Here is a 20682-nt window from a genome sequence, read left to right on the forward strand (position 1 = left end):
ACATTGAAAACGCGCGCGCGCTTTTCCAATAACCACTTTATCAGAGGATAATCAATCATTTTGTAATAAATTTCTAGAGGACTGGTGAAGGGCGCAGGGCAGGAAATCTAGGAGTGCAATGAGGGGGTGGGGAATCAACCCCCCCAGAAAAACACACCAAATCTGTGTAGTATAAAATTATAATAAGAGCTCACAATAAAACTTTAAAAACTTAACAACTAAGTGAAATATAGGAAAATTAATTTAATTCGGATACAGTAAAAGTTAAAGCAGACACTATAGGATCCAACTGGCTTTCCAATGCTAGAATTTGTCCAGTGTTGCAATTTTGATTGCCCACAAATGTTACAATCAAAGGCAGTTTATTCATTTGAACTATTTGGTACTGGGAGTAAGTGCAAATCAAATTTTTTGTCTTTCCAAGTCCCAGTTTGCTGCCTTGGTCCACGGCTATACAAAATGTGGCTATGAAACTCGGTTTAATAGCCGGTTCGGGGGCTTTGTCCGTGTTTACCTGCAAGATTAGTGTTTGTGTTACAAAGCCTGAAAATTTAGTGCCTAATTACCTTTAACAGTGGAACTCCATCACGATCAGTTATCATTATAGAGTAGAGCCCCTCTATTCTGCCCACTATTTCTTGAAGGTTTTTCCTGATTTCGTCCATTTTTGCACGCAATAACAACAATATTACAATAAACTGTCCCTTATTGTTTTGGATAACCTCAAAAAATGTGACAGAAGTGACACTGTCAAAAATTTTATAAAACCGAAAAGAAGAAGAAATTAGGTTAGGTGCTGTCACACTAACCAAACTTTTAAGCAACTATTCTGTTTACGTTTTTTTATGAAAATGAAGGGTGTCATAGAAGGAGAAGGAAAATAATAATCTTCACCAACTTAACACTCCACTTTATTGAATCCCTTCGAATTCAATGTAGAATCAAATATAACAGATTTTTGTAGGAACTAACTAGAAAATGATTGAGATCGAAAAACGTAAGCATTGAGCAAGAATCGTCCATCTTGTGTTGTAATCCTGAGTTAAAGTGTCTCGTCATCGCCCTGAAGTCAGGTCCTTGCGTCCTATTCTTCTTTTTGCTTCTTGCCGGCTGACACTGCTGACAGTGTCGCCACAGTACCCCCCGTCCAGCGACAAAGTCGCGAAACGAACTGTTTTCCTTGTCTTAGCTGGCAACGTTGCGGGAGATTTTCGAACTTCTTCAAGGCGCGCATACGAATGTTCGGACTGGATCTGGAAATCATCTGGCAGATAGGCGGGCTTTAGGCGGTCTATTGTGATGTTGTCACTACGATTGCCAAGGTCAATCTTGAAGAACTTGTCACTTCTGGAGATAACACGATGGGGTCCAGAGTAAGGCGCTGTCAAAGGTGGTTTTACTGCATTATTTCGCACAAAAACATGGGAACAACTTGAAAGGTCCTTGGAGATAAAAGTTTTAATCTTGCTATGATCAGATGCTGGTCTAGGTTGAAGTTCTAACATTGTTGCTCTGAGTTTGCTGACCAACTCATTTTCGTTGGCTGGTTCAGTGGATGAATTTAGAAATTCTCCTGGTAGTTTAAGAGTGGTTCCATAAACAAGCTCAGCTGGTGAACAATCAATGTCCTCTTTGAAAATGTTTCGAAGACCCAATAAGGTTATTGGTAAAACTTCAGTCCAACGATCCGACTTGGCTGCAATGAGGCTTGCTTTAAGGGTCCTATGAAAACGTTCAATAAAACCATTTGCTTGAGGATGATATGATGTTGTTTTGATGTACAGAATACCCAAGAATCTGGAAAGTTCTTTGAACAAGCTTGATTCAAATTGTCTCCCTCTATCCGAAGTAATCTTGCTGGGTACACCAAAACGCGATATCCAAGTAGAAATAAAGGTGGATGCAATGGTGGTTGCTGACATGTCTTTAATTGGAACTGCTTCGGGCCATCTAGTGAAACGATCCATCATTGTTAACACATAACGAAAATCACTGGACGATGGCAATGGTCCAACTATGTCGATGTGGACATGGTCAAATCTGTAGTCAGGCATAGAAATTTTCTGGTGAGCTGTCTTAGTATGTCGGTTGATTTTGGAGCGTTGACAGTTGAGGCATTGCCTACTCCAAAGGGCTACTTCTTTCTTGATGTTTCTCCATACGAAACGACTGGTCAGAAGCTTGATGGTTGCCTTAACACCGGGGTGAGAAATTCCATGAAGCTTTCTGAAAATACTAAGTCGATGTTTTTCTGGGATATAAGGACGAAATTTATTTTCAAAAACATCACAGTAAAGTTGAACATCAGTGCCTGGGATTTGAATCTGTTGAAGATTTAAACTGGAGTCAGTAAGCAGCTGGTTTAGTTCTGCGTCGTCAGTCTGATCTGCAGCTATTGCTTGGTAATTAATCTGAATATCTTCAATACTCGAGATTTCAGGTCTGGAAAGGTAGTCTGCTACTATGTTGTCTGAACCTTGAACATGGCGAATGTCAGTGGTAAATTGTGCAATGAAATCTAAATATCGAAACTGTCTAGGAGTGCACTTGTCACTTTTTTGATAGAAAGCAAAAGTGATTGGTTTGTGGTCAGTAAAAACAGTAAATCTGCGGCCTTCTAACATGAATCGAAAGTGTTTAATAGCAGCATAAATGGCGAACAGTTCTCTGTCATAAGCACTATACTTAGCCTGAGCAGTATTTAACTTCTGAGAGAAAAAAGCCAATGGTTGAAGTTGATCATTGTTCTTTTGTTGTAAGGAGGCTCCTACAGCAAAATCCGACGCATCTGTAGACAGAATGAGTTGAGCAGAAGGTAAGGGATGTGACAAAAAGGTGGCTTCAGCGAGGATTTCCTTACAGCTCTCAAATGCCTTCACTGCAACATCAGTCCAAGTTATTGGTTGCTGTTTTTTCTGCTTACCTTTAAGTAAGTCATGTAATGGTGCTTGAAGCTCAGCAGCCTTGGGAATGAATGAACGGTAGAAATTTAACATCCCAAGAAACCGTCGAAGTTGCTGAGTGTTGTTGGGCTTGGTAAAATTCCGTATAGCAGAAAACTTCTCGTCTGTTGGTTTGATGCCCTCTGCCGAAACTTCATGACCTAAGAAAAGAACTTTATTTTGGCCAAAAACACATTTTGACGAATTTATTAAAATTCCATATTGGCATAAACGTTCGAATACCATACGTAAATGTTCTAAATGTTGATCGGCTGACTCAGAGGCAACAAGGATGTCGTCAATGTAGACAAAACAGAAATCCAAGTCACGGAAAATTTCATCCATAAACCTCTGAAATGTTTGAGCAGCGTTTCTGAGCCCGAAGGACATGTACACAAATTCGTACAGACCAAACGGTGTTGTCACTGCAGTCTTATGTATATCATCAGCAGCAATCGGTATTTGATTGTAAGCGCGAACCAAATCCAGGGTGGAAAATAGTTTCTTGTTGGCCAATCCATGAGTAAAGTCCTTGATGTTGGGGATCGGATAAGAATCGTGAACGGTACGAGCATTAAGAGCTCGATAGTCTCCACACGGTCTCCAAGAAGTGTCCTTTTTGGGAACAAGATGCAAAGGTGAGGACCAGCTACTTTTTGATGGGCGGATGATTCCTTGTTCCAACATGGATTGAAACTCCTCTTTGGCGATGACAAGTCTGTCAGGTGCCAAACGTCTAGGGCGAGCTGATGCAGGTGGGCCAGGGGTAGTTATAATGGTATGAACAGTGTTGTGTTTGGCTTTGGAGTGTTGGTTGCGTGGCTGGGTAAGTGATGGAAAATTTTTGAGAAGTTTGTGGTACTCTGTAAGGACAATCATAGTTTGAATGAAAGGACCGTAAGAATTGGCATTATTTCCAATGGTTGATAGGCCAGTTGTCCTGTCAAAGATTGCGAGCTTTCTGCTATCTACAATAATGTTGTAAAAAGATAAAAAGTCGATTCCCAAAATTGGATGTGAAACATCGGCCACAAGAAATGTCCAACGAAAGCTTCTGCGAAGTCCAAAGTCCAAGGTGAAAGTACGCTGTCCGTAGGTCGAAATTTCTGAGTTGTTGGCTGCCAAAAGCTGGTAATTGGAGCGAGGACGCCTTTCTTTAAGCAAAGTGTATGGAAAAATGGAAACCTCGGCGCCGGTGTCCACTAAAAAACGAATTTTTGATGAATTGTCAGTCACAAATAAGCGGCGCGGGTTTGAGGAGGGTAGAAAACCCGCCGCTACTGGTTCTCCCCCCTTGAGTTTTCCGAGATAGTGAAAGAACATGGGCTATTACATTTTTTTGCTTTATCACCGAATCTGGAATGATAATAGCAAAGAGTACTTTGGTTCGAGGCCCTGTTGGTTGTCGTTCTCTCTGATGTCCTAGATCTGGAGCGTGGTTGTCTATGACAACAACTTTTGGTCTCCAATCTGTCCAGACGCTTAACAATTTCAGCCAATTGTTTGTGTATATCAGAATCTACACTAGAAACTGTACAAGCTAAAGATGGTGTACATACCTCATGAATTTTGTCAGCTAATTTGGCTAAGTTGTCTAGTGACATACCTTCCTGAGTGGTTAGAATTGTCTGAATCTGCTGGGGAAGTCTTCCAGTCCATAATGTTCTGAGAAAGTCCTCTGGAAGGGAAGTTGGTGCTAAACTCTGCAGCTTCCTGAGGTACTCGGATGGCTTTCGATCACCCATTTCTTCCTGTTGAAGAAGCTGGTGGATTTTTTGGTGTTGAGAAGCGGATAGTCTCTGTATGAGTTCCTGCTTAATAGTTCCATATTGATTGGCAGTAGGAGGTTGTGCTATTAAGTCACGCACGAGTTGGACTTGGTTAAAGTCTAGGTTAGCCACAACAATATTATATTTGGTGTTGTCATTCACAATACCACTAATAGCAAACTGACTGTCTAACTGAGCAAACCATAGTGCCGGTTCGTTTGGCCAAAAAGGTGGTACTTTTAAGGATACTCTCTCTACCATGTGGGTAGGAGCTGGTGCTGCAACTGAAGGTGATAGAGATGATGAAGTACCTTGTTGTTCCGTAGCCATTGTGGTGCGAGAGTTGTGAGTTTTCGAATGGTTCAGCGTTCTAGAACGTCCAAAAAGTAAGTCTGACTCTGGCTTGTAGATTCTTTTGTGTCGGGGTCACCAATGAAGGGTGTCATAGAAGGAGAAGGAAAATAATAATCTTCACCAACTTAACACTCCACTTTATTGAATCCCTTCGAATTCAATGTAGAATCAAATATAACAGATTTTTGTAGGAACTAACTAGAAAATGATTGAGATCGAAAAACGTAAGCATTGAGCAAGAATCGTCCATCTTGTGTTGTAATCCTGAGTTAAAGTGTCTCGTCATCGCCCTGAAGTCAGGTCCTTGCGTCCTATTCTTCTTTTTGCTTCTTGCCGGCTGACACTGCTGACAGTGTCGCCACAAAAAAAACACCAAAATGCTTCTAGTAGACGAGGATCCGCGGGATCCTAACAATTTTAAAGTTTTCCTAACAGTATCAGACAAGTTACTAGTGTGCAACTCTTCAAATGACCTTTCAAAAGTTGTCACATTGCCCGAAGTGACAGAGAAGTCCCCAGATGTTAAGGACCTTAAGGTATGTGTATTATAAAGATACATTTCTAAGGCCCTAAGTTCCTTCACCTAATTGTGAGAAATTTTAAGTATCCATTAATGTGTTTGTGTGTTTAAAACTGACCAACTTTAATTTTTAGGTAGTGAACCAAACCATAAATTGTGTCTCATTTTCCAAAGACCAAACCCACATTGCAGTAACTACAGAAAGCAAGCAGTTGATACTGTTTGAGCAACAGTTTGTTGTTTTAAAAAATATTCTATTGGCTCGTGTGGCTAGTAAGGTAAATCAAGTGGATTTAAACATATCAGTTTAGAAAATTAGTTATTTTTGTAGGTATGTTTCACCCCCACCAATGACATATTAGTAGCAGACAGGACAGGTGATGTTTATCTTTATAAAGTGAGAGAGGAGCAGAGTAAACCCACCCTCTTGCTAGGGCATTTAAGTGTAATCTCTGACATACTAGTGACATCTTGCGGACGTTACGTCATAACTTGCGACAGGGACGAGAAAATTCGCGTGTCACACTATCCAAACGCCTATAATATTGCTTCCTACTGTCTAGGTCACACAGAGTTTGTGTCCAGTTTACATTTAATTGAGTGTAGTAACATTCTGGTGTCGTCTTCAGGTGATGGAAGTGTACGATTCTGGAACTATCCTGAAGGAAATCAAGTGAATATTATCGATACTAGGCATTTAGTGAGTGAGGATTTAGTAGATAAGTTTGCAAAGCAAATGGATGTGGAAAAGGTCGAAGTAAGTGCGTTACCAATAGTTGATTTGCAAATACATGAAAGGGACTCCAAGGTCACTTTGGCCCTTAGCTTGCTAAATGTCAGTCTATTGTTTTTGTACCACATTGACACAAAAAGTCTAGACTGTACCTTGGTTAAAGCTTTAGAAGTTGAATCGAGCGTGTTTAAGTTTTGTTTGCGTAGCCGATTGTACGTACTGTCAAAGGGGTTTAAAGTGTTTAAAAATTTAGATGGAGATGTTGTCAATCACTCGGATATAGAGACCAAACTGTCAGAGTTTAAGGATTCGTTTTTTGTCGATCGTAGTGACGTCAGTTTGTGGTACAAGAGGAGGTTTGATAATGTTCAGGAGTATTTGGTACGGAAGAGAGTTAGACTGGAGGCGAAATAAAACAATAAAAAAAAAACAATTTTAACTTCACTTAATTACCTAGTTCATTGTAAAAAATGTATAGTAAGTATATAAAAATCTTGTTATGTACAATACACATATAAAGACAGTCGATGCGTTAAAAATACAGTGTGTAACAATCTTACAACAGAGGCAAGTAGACGACGAATAATATAAATCAAATCAGTGACAAAACTGCACTATAATCACTCCCTAAATGTCCCTGTGCGTAAATCACTGTTGGCCGCTTTCAAATTGCTTAACCATCACAAATGCTGCACATTAAGGATAATCTGGAAAAGATAGAGAGCACTAACACAGTTAGGTCACTGGCATGAATTATAAAGCTTTACAGCCAAAAATAAGAAAAAATACAAATATGGCAAAAATACGTTTCGTTCATAAGAAAAAGCTCTAACAAGATAACAAGAGGCTTTAAATCGTCTAAAAGATAAAAACAGATACAACACACGTTCGATGTTTACAATTGCCCTGAATTTCATGTGTTTCACCGTTAGAGGGTGTTATAATGACTTGGCAAGTAGAGATCATTCTCTTAGTACAGTTAAGCTCATTGAATGTGCGCTTTAAACGTCATTCTCTTCTTCGGTTATTTTGCCGTAAACATAGTTTTTCGCTTCGATAAAATGTAGTTCGGTGGCGCAAATCACCGAGAAGAGAATGCCGTAGCCCAGATACTGAATCAAACATAAAAACTCCCACAATTTGTCGCAAAATATGGCGAGTAGGAGGCAGTGCAACATGTTGTGTATGTTAACCACCCGCCATAGCCAACAAATTGTGTAGAAAATCGAACCGGTCAAAACAACGTACTGATGCTGTGTTTGCAGTACGTTGTCAGTCGATTCCTCCAGCAAATCTTGGTATAATGCTATATAGCGATTCCAAGCTGCTGAACTGATTATCATCTGTATAACGAAGAAACCCAGTTTCTTCAGCAGTTTTTTCATCGCCACCACTTTGCCGCAGTACAGATTGTCTTCAGCGTTAGTGGGTAATTGCATATAACCCCTTCGGGGTGGATTATTTTTGAAGAAAATTAGGATTCCGACCACCAAAGCGGTACAGCCTAAAGCGTCACAGATCCCGTCGATGTAGTACCCGGACGTGCCAATTTCGCTTCGTTCCCCTTTTATGTGTTTCCGTACGCGCGCCACGTGCCCGTCCAGGTCATCCAACCACGTCCGCAACTCGAACAGCACCACCCCGATTCGTCTGTATGCCAAATTGCCGCTGGACACGCACTTGGCGCTTAAAATGGCAACGAACACGTGAAAGAAACTTATGGAATTGGGTGTTATCAAAGCGATTTCCGAAATGTGCATCAACTTGTCAGCCAGGGTGACCAAAGGGGCAAGCAGGTAGTAATTGGTGTGATCCAGTAAAAGGGCTTTAACCGTCACTTCACATAAAGGGTTGATGTCGCACTTGACCCACGTGACGTCCTGGTACTCTACGCTGATGTTCTCTTTTACGGTCACGTGATTGATCGGGTAGTTATTGATGCGCACGTACAAGTTGTAGTCCATGTACCCATAGTAGATTAGCGTGACAAACAGTAGACTCACCAGAAGTTTGCTGATTTGCGATGAAGGCCCCACCATTTTTTCGTTTCGATGATGATGCACTCAGACTTTTATTTGACTAGTTAGCTCTGATTATACCGAATTCTCACTTGACATTGGAGAAAATCAATCAAGTGATTAGGGGGTAATCAGATTAGCACACCTAAGTTTTGTTTATGGAAGCTTGGTTTAACTTCTAATCCATGCTGGTGGAACTGTTGTGTGTAAAGTTGGAAGTTCAGGGTTTCATTGGATACTTGTTCTAGAAATAATTAATTTAGTTGAGTAGCGGAAATGACTACCAAAACTTATAAGATTGTAAAAGTATGGTAACTCTTATCTTTTTAGACTGAATTGGCAGTGATAAGATGATTCATAATTGCCACAATATTGATAAAATGCACAGTTACCTACACACAAAACTAGAGAATTTACTAAATTCACAGGACTTTCAATATAATAAGCTTTGGTTTTCATAACGACATTTAAATGTTTTTAATTACCTTTCTAAGCATCCAAGGCTTCCGTAAAACCAGCACTCACACATTTCCTTATTTAGTATCAGGATGAAGGAGCAACATAAGTTGATTTTTGCACGTTATTTCAGTTGAATTTACTAGCAAATTCTTGCCGAACTATTCGTAAAATACGAAAGGGCGATGTTTTTGTCTCGGGCATCGTCTGGTTTAAGCCGGCCCCCCAGACATCAACGGAAATGGGGACACACACACATTTTTTTAGCATTTGTTGTGGTAGGTTCATTACTCAAAAGCGACGTTGCCAAAGTTGGTATTTGTCAAGACGTTGTCTATTTTGACAGTTAAGATGTGTTGTCTCTGACGTTGCCAGCTTTCTGGCATTCTCACGTCGTTTGACGGCCAGTCGTAAATTTGACTGTTTTTGTAGCAGTTTTCTGGTTTTGTGGATGAAAAGTACTACACGCGGCAACGTGGTGATTGTCGTACGATTTGCCCCCAACCAACCACAAACGGGTCGTCACGGCCATCGACATCCGCATCAGACCATAGTGGCGCCAGAGTCCAAAGGTAAACCTGATCGGTTTTTGGAAAAACATCTGTTACGTGTATTTATTGTAGTTTTATAGGGGTTACCTAGTGGCGTTTCTATGAACTACTAAACGCCACATTAGGACGTACTATTATTATTTTGTTCCATCAAAATGATTGTTAATGAAATGCTAATTGTGCATTGAAGGTAACAATAATTAATTAAGGATAGTCAGTAAAGCATTTAATTAATTTAACCTTGAACGCTGACCAAGCAAGAAAAATAGTAAATAACGGTATCGTCTGACAGTTATCACGTGACTGCGCTAATTGTACAAAAAGAAATGTCATGTGACAATTATTGTCACTATCACGAGAAAAGAAGTTATTTTATGAGGTTAGGTTTGCAAGATTTTTTTTAATTTAAAAAATGAGTGTTTTTAACAAAGATGATTTAATTGTTTCTTTGAAAAAACTTGCTATAAATGGCGTCTCTTTGAAAAGCAACAACACCAACTGTCATGTACTACACACTTTCAAAAAACTGCTCAAAACATTGTTGCAACCCCAACCCCAGGTTCATTTTCCTGAAACTTTCCTGTTTGAAATTGACACCATTCTGGACTACCTGCACGAGGAACTGAACACTGGTAGGTCGTCTTTTGGTACCGAAAACATCAAACCAAACCTATTCTTTAGGGCATTGGAGTACTGTGCCGGTAGAGGTCCGACAAAACTTTACCATAGCCTCTTACCTTAAAAGTGTGTGCCTTTTACACACTCGCTCCGACCTGCCTGATTTATTATTAAAACAATGTCTCAAAGCTGTCGACATGGGGTTACTGCTTGGGGCTCCACTAGAAGAAAATCTCCAGTTGCTTTGCAAGGCTGCTTCAATTTTAAGGCAGCAACTACAAAATGACTACCCCACAAACTTGCCCCAAGTTAGCACAAAGCGGAAGCTTGAAGACAGTGTTCAGATAAGTTACAATAATTTAAAAGGGGTTAAAGTGGAGGAGCTGGAAGTTCCTTCTGTAGAGACTTTCAATAGGAATTTTTTCATCCCACAAATCCCCCTTAAACTTAAAGGTATGAGGTTGTTTGTAAAAGTCTACTTAATCAATAAGAGGTTGTAGACTGTATGAGTCACTGGCCTGCAATGAAAAAATGGGTTGATTTGGAGTATTTGTTAAAAACTGCTGGAAGTCGCACAGTTCCCATTGAAATTGGCTCCCATTACACTGATTCCAGCTGGTCACAAAAACTAATGACTTTAGAGGAATTCATTAAGAATCATTATTTATCAGATTCAGGGGATGTTGGTTATTTAGCTCAACATAACTTGTTTGATCAAGTAAGTAAGGGAGTTAACTTGTCAACACCACAGTGACATAGTTTTTCTCAGATTAGCGAATTACGGGCTGATATTTGTGTCCCTGAGTATTGTTGCTGCAGTTCAGATTATGAACAATCCACAGAACCTGATATAAACGCCTGGTTAGGCCCTAAAGGGACGGTATCACCCTTGCACCAAGACCCTAAAAATAACATTCTCTGTCAGGTTTACGGCTCCAAACAGGTTGTGTTGTATCCACCCAAAGATACAGAGTATCTGTACCCGCACGAGGAACAAATGCTGTCAAATACAGCCAGAGTGGACCCACTAAATCCAGATTTTAGCTTATACCCAAAGTTTACTAAAGCTGAAATGTTTAAATGTCTTTTAGGACCTGGTGAAATGCTTTTTATACCAGTTAAATGGTGGCACCATGTAACTGCCTTGGAGAAAAGTTTCTCTATCAGTTTCTGGTGGCAATGATAATAAACCAGTTGATTTTAAGTATTTTTTTATTTTAGTTTATAAAAAAAAATAATCGAGACTAGACTAACAGTGCTTTAACATAAATATATCAATCTCCTTTGCATTGTTAAATAGACCCTTAACCTTAAAAGTTACCTCATTCAACCCCCTTTTAAAATCACTCATCTTTCTTATTATCCCCAGCACCAATAGTAACCTTCTTCTGTAATTTAATATTCTCCTCAGCTAGCCTGTCATATTCTTTAGCCAAATTGTCAGCCTGCTTCTTTAAAACCTTCTTATCTTCACTTTCCAAAGCCAGCTGCTCTTTCAGATCTTCTATAGTTTTCTTCAGCTCAGTGATCTCTTTATCCTGTACCTCGTTGGTGTCGTTTTGTTGGACTTCACTAGTTTTAGCCAGTAAACTCTTGGCGGCATTGGTGGCACTGTGGGCTTGGGCCATGGAAGCCGCCGACTGGGCTAAAAGAGCCGCTTGCGATGAAATCAAGGTTACCAAACGTCGAATAACCTACGCACGTCCCCAATTAGTAACTCATTGGATCAAAGTTCACTTATACATACTAAAGCAAGGAAGAGGGCAAACCCAGAAATGTAAAAGTTGCGTTGAGCCCTAAACAAACGCATACTGCCTTGCATTTCCTTGTCCAAATGTGCGTGTCCGTGCTCTTCGATTTCTACAATTAATATAAAGGTTCAAAGAGTGTTTTTTACCAGTCAACTGACTAACCTTGATGAGAGTATTTCCTCATTTCCCTGATGGCATCCAAAAGGAACAGGACTAGAATACCAAGTAGAATGAGGAAGTAAATGCCCGCTTGTCTTTGTAGGGCTTGCAGGAACCTGTTAAAGTCTGAATCAGTGGAAACCAACATAAATCCTGCACAGAAAATTACCTGGACTTGAATATGGCGTTCCATCGTCGAGGGCTGGCTACTGGAAGCACTAACAGTAGAACAAGAACGATTTCCGCGTACAAAAACCCGGCAATTAAGGTCCACTGGATACTCATGTTTGGGCCAAACCCTAGTAGCTCGTAAAAAGTATGATAAAAGAGATTCTTAAAGCCTTACGTGTACCAATCAACAGAAGATGAGTAATCAACACAAAGATGTATTTATAGAAATGTAATTTTCTATTTTTGAGTACCTAGCAGGAATTCCAAAATTTGCAATGAAGAAAAGATGGCTGTCGTTAGTGTCAAACTGTCAGCAGATGCAAAATGACAGCTGTCTTGGATCGTAAGCAGCGTTGCCAATACTATTGAGAGAGGTTTGGTATTGTGTCACACAAATAAAACTTAAAAAGCATATAATATCTGAAATTTATTGTTGCAATTAGCAATACGAGGATTTACTGCTCGTTTAAACTCATGTACACTCAATAGCCAGACATCTATTAGCCAAAATTTCCTTGTATCGGTAGTAGGACGCTTTCGGGGTTCGTGTACGGTCTTGGCTGTCAAAATCCACTTGAACAATGCCCAGTTTTTGACTGTAGCCGTTAGTCCACTCTAGATTGTCCATCAGACTCCAAACAGTGTAGCCTACCACGTTTACACCATCCTCGTAGTAAGCATCCAGTAAGGCACTCAAATATTGCTAATAATGTTCATAATTTTTAGTCATGTGACTGTCAAATTTAGTACATACCTCAACATAGTCGATTCGGTCGGTATCTTCCAAGATTGAGCTTACGTCAGCCCATCCGTTTTCGGTGATGATAATTTCGCTTGGAGTGTACTCGTTCCACACGTAGTTCAGCAAATTTCTAAAGCCCCAAGGCACCAGAGCCACCCAGTCCACTTCGCTCTTCCACTCTGGATCACTGGAGGTGCCAACCCCAATATCCAGGTAGTAGTTTGGTAGGCCGATACTCTGATCCACCTCATATTGATAGTGTGAGTAGTACGTTCCGTAGGTGTTGAGACAGAAAAAGTCCGAGGTGCCTTTAATGTATTCGATTTGTTCTTCGGTGAATTCGGGCAGTCGAGACTTGGTGAAACCCTCGTTGGTACTTCTAGCTCCCACTCGGTCTATGACCAGTTGAGGCCAGTTGCCGTTGTAGATAGGGTGGGCGTACAGCCCCATCTGGTGGAAATTTTTTGAATTAATTTGTGCCACACACGTTTAAGTGTTTTCCTAGTTACGCTAAAAGCCATAGATAGGTTGGACGCTAATTGGTCTTCCGTTGCGGTGGAGTTGGGTTCGGCCCAAGCACTGTCCAACACTATAGACACTCGACCTGAAAATTGACGTTAAATTTTTGTGTTGACTTATCAGTCAAACTATAACCTCCTTGCTGTTCCTTATACTTTTCAGTGTAAACGTGATAGGCCTTGGCGTGGGCGAGAACATTAGTGTAAGCGCACTGATACACTCCGTCACCTGTGTGATTGTAATTGGGCGCTTTGCCCCCAGTACCGTAACCCTAATTTTTTCGAACAAAATGACAGTTGACCACGTGACTACACCTCGCACTCACTTGTACGCATGTGGTTTGCGGTTCGTTGATGGTGATCCAAGTGGTGACGTACTCGCCAAAAAGTCGGAAGCAAACGTCCGCGTACTCGGCAAAATAATCGGCAATCAAGGGATTCAACCAGCCGCCCATTTCGTGGAACGCGATAGGCAAATCCCAATGGTACAGGGTAACCATCGGTTCGATATCGTTGGCCCTCAGAGTCTGCGTATTTTGGTCAAAGTGTTAACTTTTGTTTCATTTTAACATGGCCACCTTAAAAGCGTTCAAGTGGCAGTTGGCTGTGATTACAAAAACTAAAGTTCGGTTATTCCTCCAGACTAAAAATCTGACAGTTATCACGTGACTGCGCTACTAGTATACAATGGCGTGACATGTGACAAGTGTGAAATAGCCACTGAATAACCGAACACAAGTTAAGTAAAAATATGATTATTGACAGATTGTGTCTAATAAACCAAAATGGAATCTTCTTAATTGTCATTTGTGTCAACACTCTAAATATCAAAAAACCATCACCTGATGCTAAGTGGCAACATGTTAAACTGACTTATTTAATATGTGACAGTTACCTCAAAAATATTTTTGTAGTACTGAACGCCGGCTTCATTCACATAATTGACGGTACCATACGGTAAAATTCTGCTCCACGACAAGGACATCCTGTAATGGTTCACTCCCAATTCCTTGAGCAGTTCGATGTCCTCCTCCCATTTGTGGTACGAGTCGCAGGCCACGTCACCGTTAGCGCCCCCTACAATTTGGTCTGGGTACGTGTGCGTGTACCAGTCCCATAATTGTTCGCCTTTCCCGTCTTCATTCCAGCCACCTTCGACCTGGTAAGCTGCAGTGGCGGCCCCAAATTTGAACCCTTCAGGGAAGTACCGGCTGTTTAATTCCACGTCCTCGCCATAGGCCAGGCTGAAAAGTACTCTATGAAACCGCTGGTGGTATCCTTTGGTGTTTATACGAACCCAGCTATGACGGTTGCTAGTAATGGTACCAGTCGAAGCATGTTAATAACCATACTGTTAAGTATCAAGTGACACGTTAGTAGTTTAGTAAATAATCGAAAAAAGTACTTCAAATTTGAAGGGTTTTGATTGTGGATAACGACGAATTCCAGAGGGGTATCTGCTTTTTTTTAAGGGGCGCAAGAAAAATCATAGATTACGCCTAAAAGAAGACTTTTGGTGAAATATCTCAAAAACGGAATAGAGTTAATACAAATGTTTCTAGCAGTTCAAATTTTGACATTGTTTTTCTAACTGACTCTACTCGATTTTTTAGTGTTTTTTTAGACTATTGGATAGGAAATTTAATGAGGATTCCAAAAATGTGCTTAAAACTGTCATTTTCACCCCACAAATGGGTTTTACAGACGATTTTGTCCTTGACTGTCCTTTCAAACTGTGTTTCTGTTAGTTCAAACTTTGACACTGTTTTTCTCTCTGACTGTACTCAATTTGGTAGTGTTTTTCTAGGTTAGTAGATAGGAAATTTAATGAGGATTCAAAAAATGTGCTTAAAACTGTCATTTTTTTACTCCAAGTGCGTTTAACAGACGATTTTGTCGCTGACTGTGTTTTCAAACTGTGTTTCTAACAATTCAAACTTTGACACCATTTTTCACCATGACTGTACCGATATGTTTTTTGTTTTTTTTTGGCTATTGAATAGGAAATTTAACGAGGATTCCAAAAATGTGCTTAAAACTGTCATTTTCTCATTCCAAGTGGGTTTTACAGGCGATTTTGTCTCTGACTGTCCTTTCAAACTGTGTTTCTGGCAGTTCAAACTTTGACACTGTTTTTCTAACTGACTATACTCGAATTTTTTAGTGTTTTTTTAGGTTAGTAGATAGGAAACTTAATGAGGATTCCAAAAATGTGGATAAAACTGTCATTTTCTCACTCCAAGTGAGTTTAACAGACGATTTTTTCAAACTGTGTTTCTGGCAGTTCAAACTTTGACAGCGCTTTTCTCTCTGACTGTACCGAATACCTATTGTTTTCATTCGAACCAAGCCTAAGTGACTTGTAACACGACTATCACGTGACGTAATAATTTACAGTGTGTCCCATTTAAAATAATCGAGTTTTAACTAAATAAGCTTGAAGACACTCTGTATATAAGGCAATTTGTGCACTATTATTATGATAACTGGAGGTAATCAATTAGTGATAAAATGCTTTGTTATAACTCTAATAAATTAGTTAGTAATATTAATGGATTAAGGTGTTTGACGTTTCGTGTGTCAAAAACCACAAAAAAAATCGTTTTTTTTCCATAATTTAGGTTAGATCTCTTACTTTTACCTCCTTTGTGGTAACAAGCCATTTTGAAATTTACCAAAATGGCTGACTGATCACTTGATTCATTGACTTATTTGTTTTTTTATTATTTGCAATATCTTTACCATTTTCTTATAGTAATCGCCACCCTAAACCGTTTCATTACACATTTGTCAAAACATCCTAATACCGATTTAAGATAACTGTATACACGACATGATGTATCGTCCTCATACATCTTCTGGTTCAGTTTCTTTTAAAACTATGTCAGGGTATCGCCTTGCGCTAGTTTTCCTAGCCACCCATCTCGGTAAGAGTTAAATTTAACCAGTTTAAGTGAAACTGGGTCTAATTTTCTTGTAGGGTTGGCGACCGCCGAACAATGCTACAGATGTTTCGGAAGTGACTGGTGCAATAATCCTTCCGATCCTATTTTTGCCTCCAAGGCTTCCGTGATCAACTGTCCTGCCACAGCTCTAGACTTGGAGCAGCAAAGTGATATTTTAATAGGAAAATGGTTGCCTCAGAATAAGAGTGACGTACAAACTACCACGTGGGGTTGTGTGACTGCTACCATCCATGAAGGTGTGGTTAAGAGGTTGTAAATTGTTTGAATTAACTGTAAAAGTGGTGATTTCAGACCATGAAGTCCATACGGTTAGGACGTGTCTCAATAATGCCGCCACTATTTGTCCGACTGTCCAATCAGTCATTTTGAATCCGGACACTAACGATGTTCCTGACGGTTTAGTTTTGGATTGTGAAGGTTGTGTTGGGGAATTGTGCAACGATCATCAATTTGTTGAACCGAATGATGACAGTAGCACTGAGGACAGTAGCACTTCTTCAATTTCTAGTTCATCAACTGATGGAACACCATCTTCGACAAGTGTAACTTCTCCAGAAACTACCACTCCTAGTGGTCCTTTACAGTGTTACAGGTGTTTTGGAGGCAACTGGTGCAATGATGTTAACGATCCCGACTTTCAAGCTAACGCTTTAGTAATTGACTGTCCTTCCTCGTTTGCTAATCACGAGTATTCTGGAGATAGCCCAGTTATTGCCAGATTTTTAGATTATCTGGACCAGGCATCATCGAATGTCAGCGTTCAAAGCACTTGGGGTTGTGTAACAGCCACAATTCATGAAAATCACGAAATTCACACTGTGCGGACCTGTCTCAATAACGCAGCCATTATTTGTCCCACTGTACAGTCAGTGATTCTTAATCCGGATGTAAATGACGTCCCTTCTGACGTAGTCTTGGACTGCAATGGTTGTCAAGGTGATTTATGCAACGACCACGTTTTTGTCGATCCTAGTGCATCATCACCATCTACTGGAACACCATCGTCAACAAGTGTAACCTCTCCAACAACTCCGGAGACTACAACTCCTAGTGGACCTTTACAATGCTATAGATGCTTTGGAAGTAACTGGTGTAATGACGTAAATAATCCAGAATTTCAGTCAAACGCCATGATTATTGATTGTCCTGCCTCTTCTTTTGCTCACCATGAGTATTCTGGAGACAATCTGGCCATTTCCACATTCTTGACCAACTTAGATAAAGCATCAAATGCCAGTTATTTCATTGAAGCATCTGTACAAAGCACTTGGGGATGTGTAACAGCAACTATTCATGAAGCTCACGAAATTCATACAGTTAGGACTTGCCTCAATAATGCAGCCATTATTTGTCCCACAGTACAATCGGTGATTCTCAATCCTGACCTGAATGATGTTCCTTCTGATGTTGTATTGGATTGTGATGGTTGTCAAGGCTCTTTGTGCAACGACCACGTTTTCGTTGATCCCAGTGCATCATCACCGTCTTCTGGAACATCATCAACAACTATTTCCACGACATCTCCAGAAACCACAACTCCTAGTGGACCGCTACAGTGCTATAGATGCTTCGGAGGTAACTGGTGTAATGACGTAAATGATCCAGATTTCCAATCTAACGCTCTAATAATTGACTGTCCTGCGTCATCTTTCGCTCATCGCGAATATTCTGGAGGAAATGTGGCTATTTCTACATTCTTGGATAAATTGGACAAAGCATCACTGAATGCCAGTGCGTCTGTGCAAAGCACTTGGGGATGTGTAACGGCCACAATTCACGAAAGTCACGAAATTCATACAGTCCGAACCTGTCTGAATAACGCAGCCATCATTTGTCCTACAGTACAGTCAGTGATTCTAAATCCTGACGTAAATGATGTCCCTTCTGATGTTGTATTGGATTGTGATGGTTGTCAAGGGCACCTGTGTAACGACCACGTTTTTGTTGATCCCAGTGCATCGTCACCATCAGCTGGAACACCATCTTCGACAAGTGTAACCTCTCCAACAACTCCAGAGGCTACCACTCCTAGTGGACCTTTACAATGTTACAGATGCTTCGGAGGTAACTGGTGCAATGACGTCAACAATCCAGACTTTCAGACCAACGCCATGATTATTGATTGTCCTGCCTCGTCTTTTGCTCATCACGAGTATTCTGGAGACAGTCTGGCCATTGCCACCTTCTTGAATAACTTGGACAAAACGTTAAATGCCAGTTCCTACCAGGATGCATCCGTGCAAAGCACTTGGGGATGTGTAACGGCAACAATCCACGAAGCTCACGAAATCCATACAGTCCGAACCTGTCTCAATAACGCAGCCATCATTTGCCCCACAGTACAGTCAGTGATTCTAAATCCTGACGTAAACGATGTCCCTTCGGATGTTATCTTGGACTGTGATGGCTGTCAAGGGCATTTATGCAACGACCACGTTTTTGTTGATCCCAGTGCATCATCACCATCTACTGAAACATCGTCAACAAGTGTAACCTCTCCAACAACTCCGGAGACTACAACTCCCAGTGGACCTTTACAATGTTACAGATGCTTCGGAGGTAACTGGTGTAATGACGTCAACAATCCAGACTTTCAGACCAACGCCATGATTATTGACTGTCCTGCCTCGTCTTTTGCTCACCATGAGTATTCTGGAGACAATCTGGCCATTGCTACATTCTTGACCAACTTAGATAAAGCATCAAATGCCAGTTCTTTCATTGAAGCATCAGTACAAAGCACTTGGGGATGTGTAACAGCAACTATTCATGAAGCTCACGAAATTCATACTGTTCGGACCTGTCTCAATAATGCAGCCATCGTTTGTCCCACAGTACAATCGGTGATTCTTAATCCTGACCTGAATGATGTTCCTTCTGATGTTGTATTGGATTGTGATGGTTGTCAAGGTTCTTTGTGCAACGACCACGTTTTTGTTGATCCCAGTGCATCATCACCATCTACTGAAACATCGTCAACAAGTGTAACCTCTTCAACTACTCCAGAGGCTACCACTCCTAGTGGACCTTTACAATGCTATAGATGCTTTGGAGGTAACTGGTGTAATGACGTCAACAATCCAGACTTTCAGACCAACGCGATGATTATCGACTGTCCTGCCTCATCTTTTGCTCACCATGAGTATTCTGGAGACAATCTAGCCATTGCCAAATTCTTGAACAGCATGGACAGAATATCATCTAATGCTAGCTTGTTTAGGGATCAGTCTGTTCGTAGTACTTGGGGCTGTGTAACAGCCACAATCCACGAAAATCACGAAATCCACACTGTCCGGACCTGTCTGAATAACGCAGCCATTATTTGTCCTACAGTACAGTCAGTGATTCTAAATCCTGACGTAAACGATGTCCCCTCCGATGTAATTTTAGACTGTGACGGCTGCCAAAGCCATTTATGCAACGATCACGTGTTTGTAGACCCTAATGCGTCAACTCCAACAAGTGTAGCCTCTTCAACTACTCCAGAAACCACAACTCCTAGTGGACCACTACAGTGCTACAGGTGTTTTGGAGGCAACTGGTGTAATAACGTCCACGATCCAGATTTTCAATCTAACGCCACGATTATCGACTGTCCTGCCTCATATTTGGCTCATCACGACTACGACGGAGATAGTTTGGCTATTGCCACATTCTTGCACAATCTGGACCACTTGAATATGGATGGGTCTCTAAGGAGTACATGGGGCTGCGTGACTGCCACAATTCACGAAGGTAATTCATTCTCTACATTGCATTATAAATATGTTAACCACTATATTTGTAGCACACGAGGTCCATACAGTCCGGACCTGCCTGAACAACGCTGCTATTATCTGTCCAACCGTCCAATCGGTTATTTTGAACCCAGATGTGAATGACGTACCTTCTGATGTCACTCTAGACTGTCAAGGTTGCGTGGGTTCTCTATGTAACGACCACATTTTCATTGATCCTGAAGAAACTACCACACCCCTACTTCCATCAACCACCTCTTCCAGTGAAGCTTCTACTAGTTCTACCGTATCATCATCCAGTACCACTCACACAACAACAACAGAAATCCCATCATCATCGATTTCTTCCGAAGCTACGTCATCTTCTACTAGTTCTACCGTATCTTCTTCGTCCAGTCAGACTTCCCAGGCTACAACAACATCATCTTCTCCGGAAGTTCCTGATATTCCAACAACCACTGAAAGACCAGATGTTACATTGAATGGATGTTCTTTGAGTGTTCCTCTTGGCCTGATAGTATCAGCGATAATCATGTTAATGGTTTAAGGAAATTTTATAAAATCTTATTAATAATTAAATAGTTTCAAGTAGAGAGGTTTCATTAATTGCTGCATGATGAGATTAAAAACACACTTTAAACCAAAAGCATGTAAATTAACTAAATTGCACAAACAAA

General features: G+C 40.6%; 8 protein-coding genes across 10 annotated transcripts; 3 read left to right on the forward strand and 5 right to left on the reverse strand.

The window, feature by feature from the left end:
- Positions 1-161: 161 nt before the first annotated feature.
- On the reverse strand, positions 162-724 carry Lamtor3 (Late endosomal/lysosomal adaptor, MAPK and MTOR activator 3). The gene is made up of 2 exons (XM_081991713.1): positions 567-724; positions 162-514 (listed from the first exon to the last, which is right to left on the reverse strand). The coding sequence occupies exons 1-2, from the start codon at positions 663-665 to the stop codon at positions 239-241; spliced, it is 375 nt and encodes a 124-aa protein (XP_081847839.1). The 5' UTR covers positions 666-724; the 3' UTR covers positions 162-238.
- A 56-nt stretch (positions 725-780) lies between these two features.
- Positions 781-6751, forward strand: wuho (tRNA (guanine-N(7)-)-methyltransferase non-catalytic subunit wuho). Its single transcript, XM_081991702.1, has 4 exons — positions 781-848; positions 5429-5601; positions 5720-5863; positions 5917-6751. The coding sequence occupies exons 2-4, from the start codon at positions 5443-5445 to the stop codon at positions 6730-6732; spliced, it is 1119 nt and encodes a 372-aa protein (XP_081847828.1). The 5' UTR covers positions 781-848; positions 5429-5442; the 3' UTR covers positions 6733-6751.
- LOC145737110 (uncharacterized) lies at positions 4219-5431 on the reverse strand. The gene has a single exon (XM_081991709.1). It carries the CDS (start codon positions 5039-5041, stop codon positions 4220-4222), a length of 822 nt encoding a protein of 273 aa, XP_081847835.1. The 5' UTR covers positions 5042-5431; the 3' UTR covers position 4219.
- On the reverse strand, positions 6749-8963 carry Cpes (Ceramide phosphoethanolamine synthase). Its single transcript, XM_081991705.1, has 2 exons — positions 8822-8963; positions 6749-8580 (listed from the first exon to the last, which is right to left on the reverse strand). The coding sequence occupies exon 2, from the start codon at positions 8355-8357 to the stop codon at positions 7320-7322; it is 1038 nt and encodes a 345-aa protein (XP_081847831.1). The 5' UTR covers positions 8358-8580; positions 8822-8963; the 3' UTR covers positions 6749-7319.
- On the forward strand, positions 8939-20598 carry LOC145737099 (uncharacterized). Of its 2 annotated transcripts, XM_081991690.1 has the most exons (5): positions 8939-9070; positions 9225-9364; positions 16283-16504; positions 16560-20003; positions 20056-20598. In XM_081991690.1, the coding sequence occupies exons 2-5, from the start codon at positions 9244-9246 to the stop codon at positions 20550-20552; spliced, it is 4284 nt and encodes a 1427-aa protein (XP_081847816.1). In that variant the 5' UTR covers positions 8939-9070; positions 9225-9243; the 3' UTR covers positions 20553-20598. The 2 variants fall into 2 exon arrangements, with proteins under 2 accessions (XP_081847816.1, XP_081847817.1); XM_081991691.1 differs by lacking the exons at positions 8939-9070; positions 9225-9364 and adding an exon at positions 15700-16229.
- JMJD5 (Jumonji domain containing 5) lies at positions 9741-11165 on the forward strand. The gene is made up of 4 exons (XM_081991701.1): positions 9741-9975; positions 10025-10414; positions 10462-10679; positions 10731-11165. Exons 1-4 carry the CDS (start codon positions 9756-9758, stop codon positions 11142-11144), a joined length of 1242 nt encoding a protein of 413 aa, XP_081847827.1. The 5' UTR covers positions 9741-9755; the 3' UTR covers positions 11145-11165.
- Positions 11156-12340, reverse strand: LOC145737112 (B-cell receptor-associated protein 31). The gene is made up of 4 exons (XM_081991711.1): positions 12041-12340; positions 11875-11987; positions 11709-11821; positions 11156-11655 (listed from the first exon to the last, which is right to left on the reverse strand). Exons 1-4 carry the CDS (start codon positions 12154-12156, stop codon positions 11305-11307), a joined length of 693 nt encoding a protein of 230 aa, XP_081847837.1. The 5' UTR covers positions 12157-12340; the 3' UTR covers positions 11156-11304.
- Positions 12453-14759, reverse strand: LOC145737103 (myrosinase 1-like). Of its 2 annotated transcripts, none has more exons than XM_081991699.1 (7): positions 14600-14759; positions 14198-14546; positions 13629-13829; positions 13439-13574; positions 13294-13388; positions 12797-13234; positions 12453-12745 (listed from the first exon to the last, which is right to left on the reverse strand). In XM_081991699.1, exons 1-7 carry the CDS (start codon positions 14650-14652, stop codon positions 12515-12517), a joined length of 1503 nt encoding a protein of 500 aa, XP_081847825.1. In that variant the 5' UTR covers positions 14653-14759; the 3' UTR covers positions 12453-12514. The 2 variants fall into 2 exon arrangements, with proteins under 2 accessions (XP_081847825.1, XP_081847824.1); XM_081991698.1 differs by having other exon boundaries at positions 14198-14558; positions 14600-14708.
- Positions 20599-20682: the final 84 nt, after the last annotated feature.

This window comes from Ips typographus, linkage group LG13 (genome assembly GCF_016097725.1).
Source record: "Ips typographus isolate SLU linkage group LG13, UJ_Ityp_2.0, whole genome shotgun sequence".
In the NCBI taxonomy this organism is placed as follows: Eukaryota; Metazoa; Arthropoda; class Insecta; order Coleoptera; family Curculionidae; genus Ips; species Ips typographus.

What these genes read in the sequence shown, in the direction of transcription:
- LOC145737110 (XM_081991709.1), bottom strand. Translation starts at nt 5,041, where the DNA reads ATGGCTACGGAACAACAAGGTACTTCATCATCTCTATCACCTTCAGTT.
- wuho (XM_081991702.1), top strand. Translation starts at nt 5,443, where the DNA reads ATGCTTCTAGTAGACGAGGATCCGCGGGATCCTAACAATTTTAAAGTT. An exon ending in CAGATGTTAAGGACCTTAAG is followed by an intron (nt 5,602 to 5,719) that starts GTATGTGTATTA and finishes TTTAATTTTTAG; the next exon opens with GTAGTGAACCAAACCATAAA. An exon ending in TGGCTCGTGTGGCTAGTAAG is followed by an intron (nt 5,864 to 5,916) that starts GTAAATCAAGTG and finishes TTATTTTTGTAG; the next exon opens with GTATGTTTCACCCCCACCAA.
- LOC145737103 (XM_081991698.1), bottom strand. Translation starts at nt 14,652, where the DNA reads ATGGTTATTAACATGCTTCGACTGGTACCATTACTAGCAACCGTCATA. An exon ending in ACTACAAAAATATTTTTGAG is followed by an intron (nt 13,830 to 14,197) that starts GTAACTGTCACA and finishes CAAAATACGCAG; the next exon opens with ACTCTGAGGGCCAACGATAT. An exon ending in CGCAAACCACATGCGTACAA is followed by an intron (nt 13,575 to 13,628) that starts GTGAGTGCGAGG and finishes CGAAAAAATTAG; the next exon opens with GGTTACGGTACTGGGGGCAA.
- Lamtor3 (XM_081991713.1), bottom strand. Translation starts at nt 665, where the DNA reads ATGGACGAAATCAGGAAAAACCTTCAAGAAATAGTGGGCAGAATAGAG. An exon ending in ATGGAGTTCCACTGTTAAAG is followed by an intron (nt 515 to 566) that starts GTAATTAGGCAC and finishes CTAATCTTGCAG; the next exon opens with GTAAACACGGACAAAGCCCC.
- JMJD5 (XM_081991701.1), top strand. Translation starts at nt 9,756, where the DNA reads ATGAGTGTTTTTAACAAAGATGATTTAATTGTTTCTTTGAAAAAACTT. An exon ending in GCACGAGGAACTGAACACTG is followed by an intron (nt 9,976 to 10,024) that starts GTAGGTCGTCTT and finishes CCTATTCTTTAG; the next exon opens with GGCATTGGAGTACTGTGCCG. An exon ending in AACATAACTTGTTTGATCAA is followed by an intron (nt 10,680 to 10,730) that starts GTAAGTAAGGGA and finishes AGTTTTTCTCAG; the next exon opens with ATTAGCGAATTACGGGCTGA.
- Cpes (XM_081991705.1), bottom strand. Translation starts at nt 8,357, where the DNA reads ATGGTGGGGCCTTCATCGCAAATCAGCAAACTTCTGGTGAGTCTACTG.
- LOC145737099 (XM_081991690.1), top strand. Translation starts at nt 9,244, where the DNA reads ATGAAAAGTACTACACGCGGCAACGTGGTGATTGTCGTACGATTTGCC. An exon ending in GACTGCTACCATCCATGAAG is followed by an intron (nt 16,505 to 16,559) that starts GTGTGGTTAAGA and finishes TGGTGATTTCAG; the next exon opens with ACCATGAAGTCCATACGGTT. An exon ending in GACTGCCACAATTCACGAAG is followed by an intron (nt 20,004 to 20,055) that starts GTAATTCATTCT and finishes CTATATTTGTAG; the next exon opens with CACACGAGGTCCATACAGTC.
- LOC145737112 (XM_081991711.1), bottom strand. Translation starts at nt 12,156, where the DNA reads ATGAGTATCCAGTGGACCTTAATTGCCGGGTTTTTGTACGCGGAAATC. An exon ending in GAGGAAATACTCTCATCAAG is followed by an intron (nt 11,822 to 11,874) that starts GTTAGTCAGTTG and finishes TATTAATTGTAG; the next exon opens with AAATCGAAGAGCACGGACAC. An exon ending in TTGCCCTCTTCCTTGCTTTA is followed by an intron (nt 11,656 to 11,708) that starts GTATGTATAAGT and finishes GGACGTGCGTAG; the next exon opens with GTTATTCGACGTTTGGTAAC.